This window comes from Sapajus apella, unplaced genomic scaffold, assembly GCF_009761245.1.
Source record: "Sapajus apella isolate SASKATOON/1434 unplaced genomic scaffold, GSC_monkey_1.0 scaffold33, whole genome shotgun sequence".
Taxonomy (NCBI): Eukaryota; Metazoa; Chordata; class Mammalia; order Primates; family Cebidae; genus Sapajus; species Sapajus apella.
The window spans coordinates 7,353,084-7,373,428 of record NW_022436973.1 but is presented as its reverse complement, the minus strand read 5'-3'; the positions used below and the strand labels follow the sequence as shown (position 1 = coordinate 7,373,428).

Here is a 20,345-nt window from a genome sequence, read left to right as displayed (position 1 = left end):
AATTTGTCTTTAATATTCAAAAGCAAAATACCCCTCACCAACTTCCAGCCCAGTCTCACTCATGCTTTGTGGTGTGAACTGCAGGCTTAGATTGATTGCTGAGAGCAGTGCAAGACAGGTCTGGCCTTCCTTTTATTAGCAAATGTCACTCACTGCAATAGAACCTAATTGGGACCAATCCAAAGGTCCATGGACCCCAACTAGCTCCTCCCTGGGTGGGCAGAGCCTCTGGAAACAGTACGTTTAGCATTTCAGAACAGGTCATCCTCATTATTTGCCTAATTCTTCCTTCCCTTTGTAAACGATTATGCTAGTTTAAAAAACAAAAGGGAAGGCCAAGCACGGTGGCTCACACCTGTAATACAAGCACTTTGTGAGGCTAAGGCGGGCGGATCACGAGGTCAGGAGTTCGAGACCAGCCTGACCAACATGGTGAAACCCCGTCTGTACTAAAAATACAAAAAGTAGCTGGGTATGGTGGGCGTGCCTGTAATCCCAGCTACTCGGGAGGCTGAGGCAGGAAAATCGTTTGAACCCGGGAGGCGGAGGTTGCGGTGAGCGGAGAGCGGGCCACTGCACTCCAGCCTGGGCGATAGAGCGAGACTCCGTCTCAAAAACAAAAACGAACCAAAGAGAGCCAGTTGAAGAGACATTAAAATGAGTAGCTTCAGTAATGTAAATAATCCATTAGTCCACACTAGTTCTGCTTAACTCCTACCACAGGCCTAATATTTGGCAAGGAAGGTGATCAAGTCTGGCGGCATAAGCCAGAAATCACAAGAACTAGTCTGTGTCTGTAAGGGTGTGCAGTGAACACTTCACATTAAAATGACCCAATAACTTGGACCTTTTGGGAAGCCTGTACTCCAAAGGGCAGGTGCAAGTCGATGCCCACATTGGTATAGAGGTAGCTAGTTAAGTGAGCATTTAATAGAGCCAGCTATTCCACGTGGAAGAAACCCAAATGGGTCCTTAGGACCCCAGATGGAAAACTTCCCATATGTGGTAGAGGGATGACCCAGGTTCTGTCAATATTGTGGGATCTTTAGATCCCACAATAGCCAACGAAGGCCTTATTCTTATGTACTCCCAACTTCGTTTCGCCACTAGCCAGAAGTGCGGTGGGAAACAGGCTCGGTAAAATAAACCCAATAAAAAACGAATGAAAGAGACACACCAGACCAAAGGCGCTGCCAAAACTCGTTTTTCATTAACACGGGGTGCGGTCCTAGGTTCAGGCCCCCGGACCGGACCATGGCCCCAGTCCACACAGGGCACCCGGCCCTGGCCGCCCCTAGCTCCACCGCTCAACCAGTGATGCGCACATCCGTGCGGCGGCGGATCCGCCGGGCCCGCGTCGCCTCGGGCAGGATGGCAAGCAGCTGCTCTTGCACCAGCATCTCCACAATCTGCTCCTTGGTGCGGATGTCAGGCCGCAGCCACTGGCGGGAGAGCTCCCGCAGCTGCCGGAACGCCTCCCGGGGACCAGCCGCGTCCTGGTAGCGGAACTGCCGGAAACGCTGGCGGAACGTCTCGGGGCCGGGTCTAGAGCCGGCGGGGCCTGGTGGGAAGCGCGCTTCGCCTTCGGCCTGAGGCGCGATGCTCATGGGTGCAGGCCCAAGGGGCAGCTCCGGGGCTGCAGAGACCGCAGCCTGGGGCGTAGGGATGGCCTCGGGGACCGCGGCGTTGGGGCTGGAAGGCGCGGGGGCAGGCGGTGAGGCCTCTGGCACCAAGGAGCCCACAGAGTTACGCTCACGGTCTGAGCTCGAACAGGCTCCTTCCGATTTCTCCGGTGGCACCGCCGCGGGACTCCCAGTGGCCGCCAGGATCGGCTCCGTAGCCGCCATAACTCTGGCTCCGGGCGTCACTCTTTGTTCGGCAGCTATGGGCTCAGCACTGCGTCTGCGCGGGGGCGGGGTGAGCAGGGAGACGTTTCCGGTTAAAGGGCAGAGCTCGCGCCACCCTTGAGGGAGGCGGCCTTGGGACCAGCGGGGAGTGCGCGGAGCTTACCTGCACCAGCGAAGCGCCTGCAGCAGCCGGAAGCAAAAGTCTCTGGCTTCTCTGCGTCCAAGTCTGCGTGTGAGACCCCGGAAGCAGCGCGCGGGCTTCCGGAAGCGGCGCCCTCTAGCGTTCTCGAGTCGCATGAGGAGGCTGCTGCCCTCGAGGTGCCGGAGGCCGAGCTGCGCATGGCTTGGGCTCTTTCCGAATGGTGGCGCCTCTGAGCGCCAGTTCGAGGAGGAGTTGGAGGAGGAGCCTGAACGTTTCCAGGTAGACTTCGAGTCCCGGATGTTATCCGTGAGCCGCTTCGGCGTGCAGGGGAGCTTTCCGTGCGGGCGCCCTTTCTGATTGACCCTGATGAGCTGCAGCTCTGACGGCCCCTCCTTCTGGAACGATTAGGGTGATGGCTGGCCGGGGCTCGTCCGGGTGGTGCCCGGCCGGTGACCCGAACAGGGGAGCGGGACGGCCTCCGGGCTCTCGGGGAGGGCCCGTCTCGAGAAAGTTCTCTCGCTAGGTCAAAGTAGGAGGGCGATAGCACCCCCGCTTTCTGCGAGGATGACGGGCTACAACACATCGCCTGGCATGAAGGAAATGCTCGAGAACTCTTTGCTATTGTTATTTTTCGCGTGTCTTCCGAAACCAACGGAAAGGCGGCTCTGTGGGTTCTGTTAACTTCAAGATTATTAAGTGAACTTTAAGTGCGTTGCCCCTTATGGTGGCCGCTGGCCGCCTGAGTTGACTGAGCCCTTGCAACGTAGCTAGTTGTTAACCCTCGAAATATAGCGAATTGAGATGTGCTGTATTGTAAAATATGGGACTTAGTACGAAAAAGACTAATGTAAAATATCTCAGTACTTTTTGATACTCATTACATGTTGGACCACAATGTTTTGCATATACTGGGTCAAATAAAAATATTATAATTAATTTCACCTATGTGTTTTTACTTTTTAAATGCAGCTCCAAAAACTATTTAAATTGCATATGCGGTTTACAATATATTTCCGTTGAACAGCGTTGGGTTAGAGTGAGGCTGCCTTGGTGGAATCCCCTTTGTACCCACCTCAGGCTTGTTGGGAGGATTAAATAAGTTAAGCCCTTGGAGAGAAAGGGCTTTTAAGAAGTTTGCTGTTGTTTTTATTAGGTAAACTGCTTACTATCTCTGAGCTACCGTTTCCTTATCAGTAAAATGTGGATGTAATAGAACTTATCTCTCAGAGGTAACAGTATTCAGTGAGATGCAGGTAAAAGCATGTGGCTCTGACAGCCCTCGACCAGGTGGCTTTCTGTTTGATAACTGACTCACAAATAGTTTTGTTTTGTTTTGTTTGAGACTGAGTCCTCCCTCTGTCACCCAGGCTGGAGGGCAGTGGTGCCATCTCAGCTCACTGTAACCTCCACCTCCCGGGTTCAAGCGATTCTCCTGCCTCAGTCTCCTGAGTAGCTGGGATTACTGGCGTCCGCCACCACACCTGGCTAATGTTTTGGTAGAGGCGGGGTTTCACCATGTTGGCCAGACTGGTCTGGAAATACTGACTTAAGGTGATCTGCCCGCCTTACTCTCCCAAAGTGCTGGGATTGCAGGTTTGAGCCACGGTGCCCGGCCACAAATAGGTTTTGTATCCCCATTTTACAGAAGAGGAAACTGAGGCCCTGAGAGGACAGGGGCTGCATGTGAAAGGTTTTGTATGACCCTTGCAGTCCTTTTGAGCTCTGTGCAGGATGGAGGGGCATATTTAACAACCATTAACACGCCGGTAGCCCTGATATGGAACTTGCCCCTACCGTAGGATGTTTCCTTTGGATAGCTAAAAGTGGATCCTCATGAAATCGTTTCCATAGCCTGAAAACCTTGAAATTAATCGCAATGGGCCTCTAATGTTTTTTAGTAGTTGCTGACATGTAAAAATTGGGAGATTTCACATGCAAATCTAGATACCCACACTGGACCCAAATTCCTGCCAGTTAACAATCAGCTGACACTGAGTAGAGACTACTTCCTTTAAACAAGACACACTGTCCCTTCTGGTCTCAATCTCTACCATTCCCTATGGTTCTCTGAAATAGAATGTTGTTTGCATTTACTGTTGCTCTCAGGCTGTTGCTTTCTTTAGAGCTGATACTTTTTTTCTGTTTTGTTTTTAGAGGCGAGAAAGCAGGGTCCTAGTGTTTGTTATGCCTACTGGCTCAAACCTTGACTTCTGTTTGGCCCCTTGGCAGTGGGGTTTGCTGCCCAGAGTGACCAACAGTGCTATTCCCTGTGTGGTAACAGGTACTCAGTTTCCAGGGCTAAGGGAATACACTAAACCCTTCTGTGGAGGCAAGAGGTGATAGAAGTCTTTACTGGGGAGGGGACTTCAAGCTGAGACTCAAGAAGAAAATGGATGGGGCTCAGAGACATTCCAGGTAGAAGGCACTGCCTGTACAAAGGCACATAGTGAGTGGGAGCAAAACTGTGGAAACTGCAGGCTATTTGGGAACGTGGTTGGGATCTGGAGAAGGGAAGAGAGATGAGGTTGGAAGACTGGTAGAGGTTAAATCATAAATGTCCTAGAATTCCATGTTTAAAATTTAGTTCTTGTCCTCTCATGAAAGGGAATGAACTCTTGTGGTACCTGAAATCAGGAGATGTTATGTTAGATCTCTAGTCTATTTCTTTCATCCATATTGAAATCATGAATTATTAGAGATGGAAGGAGGGACCTGAAAGATCTATTAGAGTCACTGAATGTTAGACTGGAAGGGGCCTCAAAAATTGAAGTAAAAAATCCGGCCCTTTATGGGTCAGTAAACCTGCTTTAAAGTGATTTAGCAGTAAATAATAAATAATTTGGAGGGAATAGATGAAACAAGATTGGCTCAGTAGTTGGCCAGACATGGTGGCTCATGCCTGTAATCCCAGCACTTTGGGAGGCCTAGGCAGGAGGATCACCTGAGCTCAGGAGTTCGAGGCCAGCCTGGACAACATGATGAAACCCTGTCTCTACTAAAAATACAAAAAGTTAGCCAGGCTCGGTGGCTTATGCCTGTAGTCCCAGCACTTTGGAAGGCCAAGGTGGGCGGATCACTTGAAAGACTGGCAATATGTACACTCTACTTTTGTATATGCTTGAAAATGTCCATGATAAAAGTTAAAGCATTCAGATTCCCAGAGTCTGAAAAAATATATATAATGCCTCTTCTTCGAAAAAGGATGCAGTTACCTACTTTCAGGTAATTTGCATATATCCTTGAACTCTTCCAGAGGTCCCAGATTAAATTTAAAATATACATTTATATTTCATTCTTTTGAATTTTGCAGATTGAGAAGCCAAGATGCCAGGAGATGAAGAATTGGTCCAAAATAAGAAAGCTAGTAAGTGATTCCATGAGAACAGAAATCTTTTGACGTTTAGCCCAAACTCTTATTAGGCCTTTTTATCCCTAGATTGGGAGTTCACTTGGGAAGGGATCGTAACTCATTCATCTCGTATCACTTAGCTTCCAACACAAGGCCTCACTCCTAGCCAGTCCTCGGTATTGATAAAAGAGGTAAATCTGGATTGCAGACCATCCCTCGGAAGGCAGAGCTCTCATATGAGTCCTAGACTTTCAGAGACCTTGGTGCCTTTTGATGGCATGTGGTTGTTGGAGGTTGTGGAAAAGAAGCTTGGATACTTTTCTTTTCTTTTTTTTTGAGATGGAATTTCACTCTTGTTGCCCAGGCTGGCGTGCAATGATGTGATGTCGGCTCACCTGGGTTCAAGCAATTCTCCTGCATCAGCCTCCCAAGTAGCTGGCATAACTGGCATGTGACTGCATACCTTCTTCCCTTTATATTTTTAGTAGAGATGGGGTTTCTCCATGTTGATCAGGCTGGTCTCAAACTCCTGAACTCAGTTGATCCACCTGCCTTGGCCTCCCAAAGTGAGCCACCACGCCTGGCCACTTTTCTTTTTTATCAGAGCCATCACACTGGAGAATACGTCTTTTAAAAAGCTTTTTATTTAGAAATAATTATAGATTCATAGTAGGTTGCAAAAATAGTTCAGAGAGGTTTCATGTACCCTTCACTCAGTTTTTCCTAATGGTAACATCTTGCTTAACTATAGTATAATATCAATACCAGGAAATTGACATTGGTACAATCCACGGACTTTATTCACATTTTCCCAGTTTTGCATACATTTGTTTGTGTGTGTGTATGTGTGTGTGTAGGTCTATGCAATTTTATCGTGTGGATTCATGCAACTACTACCACAGTATCTAGAACTGTCTGATCACCACAAAGATCCCTTGTGCTATCTTTTTATAATTGCATCCATTCATCTTCCCTTCCCCTCTCCCTAACCACAGGCAACCACTAATCTATTCTCCATGTCTATAACTGTGTTATTTTAAAAATGTTGTGTAATTGGAATCAAATAGTGTATAATCATTTGGGCTTGGCTCTTTCCACTTAGCACAATTCTCTGGAGATTCACCCAGGTGGTTGCATGTACCAATAGTTTGTTCTTTTTATTGCTGAGAGGTACCATGGTATATCTAACCATCTATTGAAGGTCATTTGGTTTGTTTCCACCTTTGAGCTGTTACAAATAGAACTGCTATGAGTTATTTTATGGCATGGCCTTAGGTAATCATTTATCTTCCTGAGTCTGGAGATAGTATCTATCTCACAGGATGGCTCTGAATAGTCAATGAGGAAATATATATAAGAGAACTGGTGCAGGGTTTGGCACAGAGTATATACTTATTAATTTTTTTTAAACAGTGATGTTTATGAAGAAATAATACTTGAATGTGTAAGTTCTAGTATGTAGTATTTTTAAGTCACAGGCATTGATATTAGTGTATTAGTCTGTTCACACACCGCTAATAAAGACATACCTAAGACTGGGCAATTTATAAAGGAAAGAGGTTTAATGGACTCAAAGCTTCACACTGGGGAGACCTCACAATCATGGTGGAAGACAAGGAGGAGCAAGTCAAGTCTTACATGGATGGCAGTAGGCAAAGAGAGAATGAGAACAAAGTGAAAGGGGTTTCCTCTTATAAAACCATCAGGTCTCTTGAGACTTATTCACTACCAGGAGAACAGTATGGGGGAAACTGCCCCCATGATTTAATTATCTTCCACTGGGTCCTTCCCACAACACGTGGGAATTATGAGAGCTACAATTCAAGATGAGATTTGGGTGCAGATACAGCCAAACCATATCAGTTAGTCATTCTTGTTTTGTTTTGTTTTGTCATTGTCAGTGCTTGAAGACAGTCAGTCATTCTTGAACATCTGTGTATGTGTGACACATTATTTACAGATAAGAAATTAAAGTCAAGAGGGATTAATTAACTTGCCCAAGTTCAGCCAGTGCATGGCAAGATTGGGATTCAAACCCACATTTAACATAGAGACAGTAGGAACCATGGAAGGACTTAAAAGTAGTGGAGGGATGTGATCAGATTTGTGTTTTAGGAGACTCAGTCTGGATGTACTGTAAAGAATATTGCTTTATTGCTGAACACTTAGATTATTTCTGTTTTTTCATTATTAAGATAATGTGATAATCATATAGAGCTTAAAGCTTTTTCCGATTTTGAATTATAAGCATCTATTACTATCAAATCTATTTGGTTTCTGAATTTGAAAAGCAAGCATTCTGATAGAAGAGCTTGGATGATAAGGGATATCAGTACTTCCTTAAGCTATAATTCGAAAAGAAGACTGACTGAAATATTTTACTAATATTGCCACCTTTCTTTCTAGAGACATGTGTTTGATTCATAGAACGTTAGGACAACTCCTTTACTTCACAGATGGGCAAACTAAAGTTCAGACAGTAGAAGTACTAGCCAGGGTAGAATCCAGGGCCCAGCAGTGAATGAGAGTTTCAGTTGCTCTACATCCTCACCAGCACTTAGTGTTGCATTTGACAGAGTCTGTCACCCAGGCTCAATGTCTTTAGTTATTCAGAAAATTCAGTGCAGTGGTGCAATCCTAGCTCACTGCAGCTTCAGACTCCTAGGTTCAAGCTAATCCTGTCTGAGCTTCATGAGTAGCTGGGACTATAGGCATGTACCACTATGCCTCACTAATTGTTTTATTTTTTTGTTTTGTAGATACAGGGTCTTGTTATGTTGCCCAGGCCAGTCTCAAACGGCTGGCTCCAAACAATCCTCTTGCCTTAGCCACCCAAAGTTCTGGGATTATAGGTGTGAGCCACCATGCCCTGCCCTACCTCTCACTTTCTCTTGTTTCTATACTGCCATTCCTCCCTTCCCCTCTCCTCTCCTCCCCTTCCCTCCCCTCTCCTGTCTTCCTCTTTCCTCTCCTCCCCTTCCCTCCCCTCTCCTGTCTTCCTCTTTCCTCTCCTCCCCCCCCCCCCCCCCCCCCCCCTCCCCCCTCCTCCCCTCTCCCCTCCCCTCCCTTTCCCTCCTTGTCCCCACTCCCCTCCCCTCCCTTTCCCTCCTTGTCCCCACTCCCCTTCTTTCCCTTCCCCTTCCCCTCCCTCTTCCCCTGCCCCTTCCCTTCCTTCCCCTCCTCTTCTCTTTTTGATGGAGTCTGGGAGTCTCTCTTTGTCACCCAGCTGGAGTGCACTGGTGTGATCTTGGCTCACTGCAACCTCTGCCTCCCAGGTTCAAGCTGTTCTCCTCCTGCCTCAGCCTCCTGAGTAGCTGGGATTACAGGTGTGCACCACCATGCCCAGCTAATTTTTGTGTTTTTAGTAGAGACAGGGTTTTACCATGTTGGCCAGGCTAGTCGTGAACTCCTGACCTCAAGTGATCCACCAGCCTTGGCCTCCCAAAGTGCTGGGATTACAGGCATGAGCCACCATGCCTGGCCTCTTGGCTCTTTTTAAATCATTCATTCCCAACTCCTTCATTTGCTTTTTGCAGTCCTGTTTCCTGTTTTTAGCAAGGCTAGCTTTCTTTTTGATGTTTCTGGAATGACCTTCACTTTTGAGATGGTTATTTTAAAAATCCATTCTTTCCTGAGCTCTGCCAGTGTCAATTCCTCTGGCTATCTCAGTGTCTTTTCTTTGAACTATTGCATCTTTGCTTTGATATCTTGTTTCAAAATTCATTAAGCCTCTAGTACAGAGAAGGCTACCCTAAAAAAAAAATAATTCATTAAGTCCTTTGAGTTCTTTGTTGTTCATGATTATCATCTATTTCAAGTTAGCTTTTTCCTTCTTTCTTTTTCCTCCCTGCTTCCCTCCCTTTCTTCCTTCCTCCCTCCCTCCCTCTCTCTCTCTTTCTTTGTTTCTGTGATTGTCTTTCATCTGCCATTTGTTTTTCCTCTTCCCTGCCTGCCTCTCCTGTTTTTTTTTTTTTTTTTTTTTTCAGTAATATCTTTGTATAAGTCTGGTCCTATTTCTTTTTTATTACTATAACTCCCCTTTAGATGAAGTGAGTTATTCTGGACCAGCTACTTGTGGGGTTGTATGTAGAGAAGGGAGTAGAGTAGAATCCAGGCTATCAGGAATTCTCTTGGCTTCCTAGTGAAGCTCCTTCTGACGGGGTTTTGCGTAACTATGTGAATTGGTTTAGCCCTTTCCTCTTCCAATCAGTTGGAACTTAGCAGCTGCAGGGCTATGAAAATGGCACATCTGTGTTTCCTTGGTCAGTCCACTCCCCTGCTTCTCCTTGGTGCCAGTGGGACCAGAGCGACTGCCAGAGCCAGCCCACCCATCACCACCCCAGTGTTGTACTGAAGGTGTTGCGAGTTGTGCCCTCAAGGCGCAGTCCTTGTTCTTGGAGAATTTTGAGTTCTGCCAGCTCTCCCTGAGGCCTACAGCCATAGTATTCTCTATTGGCATTAACCTTCTGGATCTTCTCAGCACCCCTTCTGGCCGCACAGGCTGATGTGATAGCTTGCTACTCTCAGCACCGTCACCTGTCACCCTCTGGCCACTGGAGTGCTCAGCCCAGAAAGGCTGGGGAGTTAATCCCTCCAGGAGGAGCTCTCAAGTGGACGGCTCTGAGGCATGCTCCCTGCACTGTTACTAAGGTCCCCAGGACTGGCCCACAGGGGTGACATGTTCATGCATCCCTGTAAAAAAATAATGTATAGAAGATCTGATGATTATTCTCCTTAGCTATGTTAACATAGTGAATTGTGTTTATGGACTCTCCCTTAACCATCTTTGCATTCCCAGAATGATGTGATTTTTAAAGGTACTGCTGAATTCTATTTGCTTATATTTTAAGATTTTAAAGACAATATTTATAAATGAGATGAATCTGTAGCTTTCTCTTTTTGTGCAACCTCTGTTTGGTTTTAATGTCATTGTTCTCACTTCATTAAAATAATTTGGTAGTTTTCCTTCTTTTTAGGCTCTGACAGTTGAAGAAACATTGAGATTATTTGGAGTTGCCTATAAAACCTTTAGGACCTGGTGCTTTTTTCTTTTTAGGTGGTGGTGAGAGACCTCTTTTACAGCTTCTCTACTTCTGTGACAATTAGTCTTTATAGGCTGGGCATGGTGGCTCACACCTGTAATCCTAGAACTTTGGAAGGCTGAGGTGGGAGGACTGCTTGAGCCCAGGAATTCAAGACCAGCCTGGGGAACATAGTAAGACCAGATCTCTACAAATTAAAAAATTAGCCAGTCATGGTGGTGCACACCTGTGATCCCAGCTACTTAGGAGGCTGAGGCAGGAGGATCACCTAAGCCTGGGGAGGTAGAGGCTGTAGTGAGCCATGATCATGCCACTGCACTCTGGCCTAGGTGAAAGAGTGAGACTGTGTCTTCAAATTAAAAAAAGCAAAAGAAAAAGAAAAGAAAGAAAACCAGAAAATTGTCTATTTAAATGGTTTTGGCTGGGCACAGTGGCTCACACCCTTTGGCCTCCAAGGTGGGTGGACCACTTGAGGTCAGGAGTTTGAGACCAGCCTGGCCAACATGGTGAAACCCTGCTTCTACTAAAAATATAAAAATTAGCCAGGCATGGTGGTGGATGCCTATAATCCCAGCTACTTGGAAGGCTGAGGCAGGAGAATCGCTTGAACCTGGGAGGCAGAGGTTGCAGTGAGCCAAGATAATGCCACTGCACGCCAGCCTGGGCAACAGAGAGAGACTGTCTCAAAAATAAACAAATAAAATAGTTTCTATTGGGGTCACTCTGGTTTATTATTTTTTCCTAGATTATCCGTAAAAATCCAGTATTTAAGTGTTAAAATTTGATTCACTCAAATTCCTAAAAAAGCCTCTGTTGAAACATGTCAGTAGGCTAGTTATGGCCTGTGAACTGCCATTTTGCAATGACTAGATAGAGAATTTTTGACCTGAAAGAGGCCATATGGATTCTATACTGGGGATTGCAAACAGATAACATGCCTGGCAGATGACTTAATCGTGTGAGGTGAAGACGATGGTGAATTGGAGAGCCAATACCTCAAAGACAAGCAAGTTAATTTTAAACAATATATATATTATTTTTTGAGATGGTGTCTTGCTCTGTTGCCCAGGCTGGAGTGCAGTGATATGACCTTGGCTCACTGCAACCTCCGCCTCCCAGGTTCAAGCAATTCTCCTGCCTCGGCCTCTTGAGTAGCTGAGATTACAGACATGTGCCACCATTCCTGGCTAAGTTTTGTATTTTTAGTAGAGATGGGGTTTCGCCATGTTGGCCAGGCTGGCCTTGAACTCCTGACCTCAGATGACCCTCCTGCCTCAACCTCCCAAAGTGCTGGGATTACAGGTGTGAGCCACCACGCTTGGGTGAATCTTCTCATCTTGAAAATAAATTATTTATGGAATTGAATCTAACTCTATTTTATACATTATGAAAATGAGGCCCCAAGTAGTTAAGTCCCTATTCACATGGGAATAGGACCAGTGCCCTTTTTGGCATTCTATCATGTAATAGTTCCACTTACAGAATCAGAAACTGTAACAGAAATGAAACTTTCTTAATTTCTAGAACTGACTTTAATGTCTGACTCTGAATCCCCAGCCTACCTCCTTGCAGATAATTTCAGGCGTCTTCTGGTAAATTGAGAACCAACCCAGTAATTTTGAGTGGATATAATTTCAGCCTTATTGATTCATCTTGGGCCCATTCAGAGCTCTCTAAACTTCCTGTCTCTTCTTCCCCAAAGCTGATCCAATTCCTAGAGAAATTGTATAGCCACAGCTAGGAAGAGGTGAGGTTGGCAGTGTCCATTTTTGTGATCTCATCAGGTCTTACTGGCATCATCTGATGCCCTTTGTGAGCCTGGATACTTTCCTTGTCACTCTTGGATCTTCAGACAGCTCAGGATACTGTTGGGACACCCCTCCTGCCTATAGCCATCTCCTACCATCTCTCTTGCCTTCTCCAGGCCCAGTTGTTTCTTTCAGAAGCCCTCTAAACTTTTGAAGGGGATCCTCATATATTTCCTTCCTTAAGACAAGGTCTGCAGTAGGGGTGACAAAACTTGACTAAGCGGTAGATAAGGCACCAAAGTGAGTCATGCAGACTCTCACCTGCTCACTCCCCTCTCTGCATGCCATTCATGCCAAGTCCCCTTTTAAAAGCCCTTGCTCTCTGCTCCAAAAGCAAAGAGGCACCCTAAGACAGGAAGCCCATACTTTTCCCCTTAAGCTAGCTTTGGAATCAAAAGTCACTTTCTTTCTACCAAATCTTGCTTTTTTTATTTTTGAGGGGAAACCTCTCTGTTGCCCAGGCTGGAGTGCAGTGGCATGATCTCAGCTCACTGCAACCTCCACCTCCCAGATTGAAGTGATCCTTCCATCTCAGCCTCCTGAGTAGCTGGGATTACAGGCACCTGCCCCCTTGACTGGCTAATTTTTTTGTATTTTTAGTAGAGATGGGATTTCACCATGTTAACCAGGCTGGACCAGACCTTGCTTCTGTTAACTGAACACTGCAAATGGCGAGCAACTGTCCCTGAAATTTAGCTACACTACGTTCTTAAAAAAAAAAAAAAGAAAGAAAAAAAAAATGCCCTGGCTGCACGCAGTGGCTTATGCTCATAATCCAGCACTTTGGGAGGCCAAGGTGGGTGGATCACTTGGGGTCAGGAGTTTGAGACAGTCTGGGCAACACGGTAAAATCCCGTCTCTATTAAACATACAAAAATCAGCTGGGCATGGTGGCAGGCGCCTATAATCCCAGCTACTTAGGAGGCTGAAGCAGGAGAGTAACTTGAACCTAGGAGGCAGAGGTTGCAGTGAGCCAAGATCGGGCCACTGCACTCCAGCCTGGGAACAGAGCGAGACAGTGTCTCAAAAAAAAAAAAAAAAAAAAAAAAAAAAAAGCCCTGTCTTTGCAGGACAGGTGAGTCCCCCCAAATTGGGACTTAGCCCAGGAGAGTTCCTGGCTTTGCCCAAGGAAAGAATTCAAGGGTAAGCCAGTGGTGTTAGGAATCTTTTAGTGAATGGTGCTGTTCCTTGTGGAGTAGGGCTGACTCATAGGCTAACCCAGCACCCGGTGTATGGGATGTTGGCAACTGTATTTATACTCACTTCTAACCCCTTCTCAGTCTTTTGGCTAAGATCAAGTGTAGGATACTCATCCTATCCACTTTCAATCACACATAAATTAAAGGGCGGGTTAATGCAAATTGAGGGATGGGTTTTTAGAGCTTTCTAGAAAAGGGGTGGCAACTTCCTTGTCATTGCCAAGACATTTGTAAACAGTCATGGCACTGTTGGGAGTGTCTTATGCTAATGTGGAATGGGGATAGCTAGGGGTTTGCTTTTGTCCCTGTCTGCTGGTTCATGCCAGTTTTTCCACTTTATCCTGTCTGGACCAGATCCTGTTTTGGTCAGCAGGGTTGTGACCAGAAGGCAAGTCCTGCCATTCTCCTATCTCACCAGGACTCTGGCAGACATTTTAGCTCCTTTGATCCCCAGTCTCCTGTGTATGGAGTTGGGTAAAAGTTTGGGTGGTTGTAAGGATTCACTGAGGTAATGCCTGTGAGTGTCCAGTAATTGTTAGACTCCCACATTCCAGTCCCTGTGCCCCTCCCTCCAGAACCTTTCACTGTGACCTTCGGAGATTCTGAGAATGATTTTATCAGAGCAGGGCTTCTGGTAGCTGATGGTATGGTGGGAGGAGTGAAGTGAAGCTCTTTCTTGCCTTGTTACTGAAGAAATCTATTTGTTTCTAGTATTACTGAATTCTTGGGGGAAATTTCTAGTCCTCCCCTTGAAAGGCAAAGGGGCTAGTTGTGCCATTTGCCCACCCAGGAACCATGAGGAAATATATGGTAACTTATGCCTGGCAGCTCCTGAAGAAGGAACAGGTGAGGAGGGGCAAGGGCTCTGGGAGGGAAGAGCAGAAGATTGTACAGACAGGTATTTTGAGGAAGGTAGATGCCGGTGTAGGAGGGGTCCTTGGATGAATGGTGGCCATCCTGTGCCATTTGGAGTCACAGCATGGCACAAAGGAGGGACCCCTGCTCTGTAGCCTACCAGCCCCCCGCACTGGGCAAGCCATGGGCCATACTCAGAGCCACTGAGTCCTATTCTGTACCCGCTCTTCCTGCTATTATGAGATCCAGAGAGAACAAGGCAGGGTAGCAACATAGAGTCATAGGTTAAACTTATAAACTCTGGAGCCAGACTACCTGGGTTTAAATCTATTACCTATTAGTCATGTGACCTGAGGCAAGTTGCTTGGTTTGCTGTGCCTTTATTTTCTCCTCTGTAAAGTGAGATGATAGTATTAGTACCTACTGTATAAATTTACTATTGATTAAATGATCTACATATTAGAATAGTGCTTTGAATAATGCCTGACAATAGTAAATTGTATTCAGTAGGTATTAATTTTATTCATAAAATACCTTTCCTGATATTTCCTTAGATATCTAATTTTTAAGAAATAGAACATTACAGGTGCAGGTAAAGCTCTTGACCATCCCATGTCTCTTTATTTCTCTTTACTAGTAACTACTTTCCTGAAGCTGGTGTCACCCTTCCTATTTATATTTTTATGTATTATCACATGTGTATATATCCATTAGCAACATATAGTATGTGGCACACTTTTAGAAAATGATGTTATAAATGGCATCATAGTTTTTTTTCCCCACTCAAAATCATTTCAGCTTTATCCACATTAACACCACACAGACTTAGTGCTATGTTCAGTCCTGTGGCTGTACCATAATGTATTGATCCCATTGATCCCTACTAATGGACACTTGTTTTCAGCCATTTACTATTACAGACAGTGTTGCCATGACTGCTCTCATGGCTATCTCCTTGTGCATGTATGTGGGTTTCTCTGAAGAGGACACATAAAGTACATACAATTCCTCGATTGTGAAGTACACACATCCTCAACTTTATATAATGTTGCCAAATTGCTCTTCAACATGGTTGTACCATGTTTCCCAGTTCCCAGTGATAAATGTAAAATAGTATCTTGTTATTACTTTAATTTCCATTTCCATTATTTCTAGCAGTGTTAAGAATGGTTTCACAATTTGGCTGGGGCATGGAGACTCATGCCTATAATCTCAGCACTTTGGGAGGCTGAGGCAGAAGGATCACTTGAATCCGGAATTGGAAACCAGCCTGCACAACAAAGTGAAACCCCTTCTTTACAAAGCATATAAATATAAATGGAAATGAGTAAAAATAATCTTTTCACAATTTATAGGTAATTTGAACTTTCCCTTTGAATTACCTGTTCATATCCTTTGCTCATTTTGCTATTGGGTTATTTGTATTTTTCCTTTGATTTATAGGATTACGAAAAATAGATTTTGGTTAGTAATCCTTTGTTGTTGATTATACGCAGAGCAAGTATATTTTACCAGTCTGCAGTTTGTTTTCTTACTTAGTTTACAGTATACTTTAGCTAGTCTCAAACTCCTCAAACAATACCTCAAGCAATGGGCCCACCTTGGCCTCCCAAAGTGTTAGGATTACAGGCTTGAGCCACTGCTCCTAGGCGTTTTTTTTTTTTTTTACAGAGTCTTGCTCTGTTGCCCAGGCTGGAGTGCAGTGGGATGATCATGGCTCATTGCAACCTTGACCTCCTGGGCTCAAACGATCCTCCTGCCTAAGCCTCCCGAGTAGCTGGGACTACAGGCGAGCTCTGCTGTGCCCAGCTAATGATGTACTTTTCAACAGAAGTTAGTAAACAGAGATTTTTATTTAGTTTCTGAATTTTTTTTCTTGACTCCCCCCCCGGAACTAAAGTTTTTGCATTTTTTATTGGAAATTTTTCAAACATGAAAGTTTATATATTTTACATATATATGTATATGTATCACCCTCTAGATCTGTCATTCACCATTTTGCTGTATTGGCTTTATGTATTTGTGTATGTGTTTGCTGAATTGTTTGAAAGTAAGCTGTATAACCAAATACCACTATTATACTAAGAAAATCGGCACTGATTTCCTAATGTTATCTAATATACAGTCATATTCAATTTCCTAATTTGTCTGTAGAGTGCCTTTGCTCTGTTGCCCAGGCTGGAGTGCAGTGGCGCAATCTCAGCTTATTGCAACCTCCACCTCCTAGGTTCAAGTGATTCTCCTGCCTCAGCCCCCCCGAGTACCTGGAACTACAGGCATGCACCCCCATGCTCGGCTATTTTTGTATTTTTAGGAGAGATGGGGTTTCACTACATTAGTCAGGCTGGTCTCTAACTCCTTACCTCAGGTGATCCACCCACCTCAGCCTCCCAAAGTGCTGGAATTACAGGCATGAGCCACTGTACCTGGCCTAGAGTGCCTTTTATAGCTTGTTATTATGAACCAGGATTCAATCAAGAAGCATACCATTGGTATGTCTTTTGAATCTTTATTAATCTAGAGCAGCCCCCATGCCTTGAAACATGGTTCATTGAGTTATAGATTGTTCTACATCCTGGATTCTTCCCTGTCCTCTGTATTCACTTGTTCTCAGTCCCAATTCCAAATTCCCAGGGAAAAGGTAGGGTGGCCCATCTTGGATTAGGTGTTATATTAGTTTTCTATGGCTGCCATAACAAATTACCACAATTTGGTGGCTTAAAGCAAAGCAAATTTATTATCTTACAGTACTGTAGGCGAGAAGTCTGACACGGATGTTCTTGTTCTAAAATCAAGGTGTGAGCAGGCCTGCATTCCTTTCTCAAGTCTCAAGGCCTTTTCTGCTTCTAAAGGCCACCCACATTCCTTGGCTTGTGGGCCCTTCCTCTATCTTGAAAGCTGGCAGTGTTGCATCTCTCTTGCCATTATTTCCTCAGATCTATCTGATTCTAAAATTCAGGCTCTGTACATCCTACCTATACTGCCTACAATTAGTTGTGCCACTTATTTTGTGGATGGAAGTGAAGGATTTGACATTTAACTGGTTTACTGGTGCATAACAAACTGGCTTCTGGGGAGAGGAGATGCCCTGACTAGTAGCTGCCAATTTCTGTGCCGTAAATAGTCCTACCATGGCCAGTTTCAGGCTACCAACGTAATTTCAGCAGGCTTGCAAACTTCCTGAAAATCTAACCATCACTCTAGCACACCACTTCATTTAATCCTGGTACATTTCAGCTTGTTCAGTGCCATCCAGCCTGCTGTTGACAATCATAACTAATTGCAACCTTGACCTCCTGGGCTCTATTGGTTTGTATTGATCTTGTTTGCTTTGTTTCCCTAGGGACTGTACCAGCTTGCCAGGGATATCGTGATAATGATTCGAGTGTGTAAAATGTTCCGCCAAGGCCTCAGGGGATTCCGGGAATATCAAATCATTGAGACTGCTCACTGGAAGCACCCTGCCTTCTCCTTCTGGGATGTAAGCAGCTGGGCTCAGCAGGATTATGAGGGCCTAAAGAGGCCCAATAAATTACACCCCACTTCTTGGCCCAAACTCAGAACTAACTGAGAAAGAAGACAAAAGAAAAAGCAAATGAGAGATCCAATGGTCTCCTTTATTAATGACCAGACTTCTGTTAGAGAGGGTAACTTACATCATCAAGCAAGAGGGTTACCTAATGCTGAACCCCAGATTTAGACGGCTTTTCATGCCTAGCCACAGGCAACTTTGGACCAAGGCAGGCTCCAGTGCAACAGCAGGCCTGCTGCCCTAAACTCATGGAAGGGAAAGGTGGAGCAAAATATGGGCTTAGAGGGAGAGAGATGATCATGCCTAGTTTTTCTCTTTCCAAATTCACCAAAGAGCTTAAGTCACTCCTTCTCAATGTAGAAGGAGAGAGGCCAGTAGTGTTCTATTAATACACCTCCCTCCATGTGGAAAGAAACCTTGAGGGTGAAGAAGTGGTCTTCATTTCAGTGGTGATCAAAAGAGCCAGAAGCAGTCCAGGAGTCACAGTAACCAAGGTTTCTGAATGCCCAAATGCTCGCTGTATTTACGTCTCTACTTTCTTTCCCACACCCCTACTTCAGTGAAGGGAGCATTTTCAGGGCCCTGTTCACTGTGGTGACTATGTTTTTAGATTTCCTAGAAGGTCCCAATTTAAAATATTTTATCCCAGTGGTAGATCATGAGCCCTTCTTTAGCTCAAAAAGTTGGTCACCCTTCTGTTAACTTGTTCATTCTAGTTCTCCAAAGGTATCTTCATTGCTACTGCGTGTTGCTCAGGGATTGAAAGTTTCCCCAGCAGTCACCTGGACAAATCCTGCCCATTTTCCTGTTGTTTCGGGAATGACTAGAGCCAGCCCCCACCCCTCTGCATCTAGTGATTCACTCCAAGAAATTTCCCTAAAGGGCATCTGACAGATAGTGGCCAAAGAAATGGGGATAGGGGCTGGTGATGGGGGAAAGAAAGGCAGCCTTAGACTGGTTTCTAAGGGGCCACCAGGTAATATAACTAGTGTGTGTGTAGCTGAGTTTAAGATACAGCAGGCCATGCTAATACTGGCACAGGGCAGTAATCATACAGCTTATTAACAGTGAGGTGAATAACTTTGAAATAAAGTTTTAGAGAAATATTTCAAAAAAAAAGATACAGCAGACCAGCTGGAGAGGAAGGATATGCCCCATCTAAATACATTCAGATTCATAGACTCTAGACACCATGCCGGCCAAACCAAACAAAGCTGCAGCCCTGTGGTTGGGCTGGGATGAAAAATGAATGGAGTAGAAGAACTGTAACCCAAAGACAGGTTAGCTCTCAGGAAGGACCTTCTGACTCTCAGGGTGGCATGCAGTGGTGACACAATGGGCCCTGGAGATCAGAGGGCTTTGATTACCAGTAGACATGGCCTGATGCACGGGGCAGTTGGAAGCTTAGATGTAGAGTCAGGCTTGTTATTAGGGGAGTGAGAGGCTAAGCCTCACCACATGGACCAGCCAGAGTGGCTTGAGCAGAGCAGAAGCCTCTCAAGAATAGCCTTTAAGGGTCATAGGGTTGTCATGAGGAGCACTGGGCAGCTGGAGTGCAGGATCAGGTGGAGAGCCCTAGACTGCATCAGTACATATATGAATCTGGATGTTTCTGAGCACCTCCTCTTTCCTTCAGTAGCCTCCCTGAGAAGTACCACATGGCTATGCAAACAGTAAACAGGTAGTGGGGGTGAGCGAGGCAGGGGTCTGAGTGGCTCCAAGGAACAAATGACATGTGGCTCAAGGCCACACTCCAGACATGGAATTGGGTTTGCTGAAAGCCTTGGATTGGGGTCCCAGCTGGACCACTGACTTGCTGTGTGACCCTTGGGCAACTTCCTTCACCACCTCAGTCCCATATGGGGTTTAATAAAACCTGCTTTGTCCTGATGATTAAATGGGGCAAGACAAGGAAGATACACTGTGCTTGGCTCATTAAAGGTGGTTGGCTTCATTTTTCTTTTATTTTTATCCCTCCTTTTCTTACCCCCTATACTTGTTTGCTGCTTTTCCCCCTTCCTTTTCTCTCTCCCTTCCTTTTTTCTCCTTATCCTCCTTTCCTTGTCCTCACCCCATATTTCTCTGCCTTCACTATAATATGTTGTCAATGCTGGACCCAAGCCTAGTGCTGAATTGGGCCTTTAAAGCAGAGGCAGACCTGAAACGCTGCTATGAGGTTTCCCATGGCTTCCTGCCCACCATGGTGATCCAGGTACACAGGAAGGCTTTAGATGTAAAGTTCTAGGGGCAATCTTGCTGATTCTCTCTCCTCTCCCTGCCCTCTTTCTTTCAGACAAAGAGGCAAAGCCGAGTCACATTTGATACCATGGACTTCATTGCAGAGGAGGTATGCATAGGTCGAACCTTGCTGTGGGAGAATTTCCTTTCTGCACCCTGGCTTGGAAGAAACCCTGGCTGGGCATCAGCAGAGCTGGTTTCAGTCTAGGCTCTGCCACCAACTCAGCATATCACCCTGAGGTGGCCACTTCATTTTCTTATCTATAAAACAGCCGATCTCAGTGATTCCTTCCAGCCCTCAGCTCCAAGACTGTGAGCATCTAGGAACCAGCT

The 20,345-nt window shown here is 45.4% G+C and overlaps 2 protein-coding genes across 7 annotated transcripts in view; one reads left to right on the top strand and one right to left on the bottom strand.

The window, feature by feature from the left end:
- Positions 1-1,186: 1,186 nt before the first annotated feature.
- SCAND1 (SCAN domain containing 1) lies at positions 1,187-2,202 on the bottom strand. The gene is made up of 2 exons (XM_032295086.1): positions 2,011-2,202; positions 1,187-1,902 (listed from the first exon to the last, which is right to left on the bottom strand). Exons 1-2 carry the CDS (start codon positions 2,142-2,144, stop codon positions 1,308-1,310), a joined length of 729 nt encoding a protein of 242 aa, XP_032150977.1. The 5' UTR covers positions 2,145-2,202; the 3' UTR covers positions 1,187-1,307.
- The window catches only part of CNBD2 (cyclic nucleotide binding domain containing 2), a 65,850-nt gene continuing 47,630 nt past the window's right edge, over positions 2,126-20,345 (top strand). Inside the window, exons 1-4 of one of the 6 annotated variants that reach the window (XM_032295080.1) lie at positions 2,126-2,268; positions 5,300-5,353; positions 17,586-17,723; positions 20,068-20,121. In XM_032295080.1, the coding sequence (XP_032150971.1) occupies positions 2,143-2,268; positions 5,300-5,353; positions 17,586-17,723; positions 20,068-20,121 (372 nt within the window). In that variant the 5' untranslated portion in view covers positions 2,126-2,142. Of the gene's footprint in view, positions 2,269-3,594; positions 4,271-5,299; positions 5,354-13,239; positions 14,234-17,585; positions 17,724-20,067; positions 20,122-20,345 lie in introns of those variants that run through there. The other 5 variants (XM_032295082.1, XM_032295081.1, XM_032295085.1 and 2 more) reach the window with 5 other exon arrangements.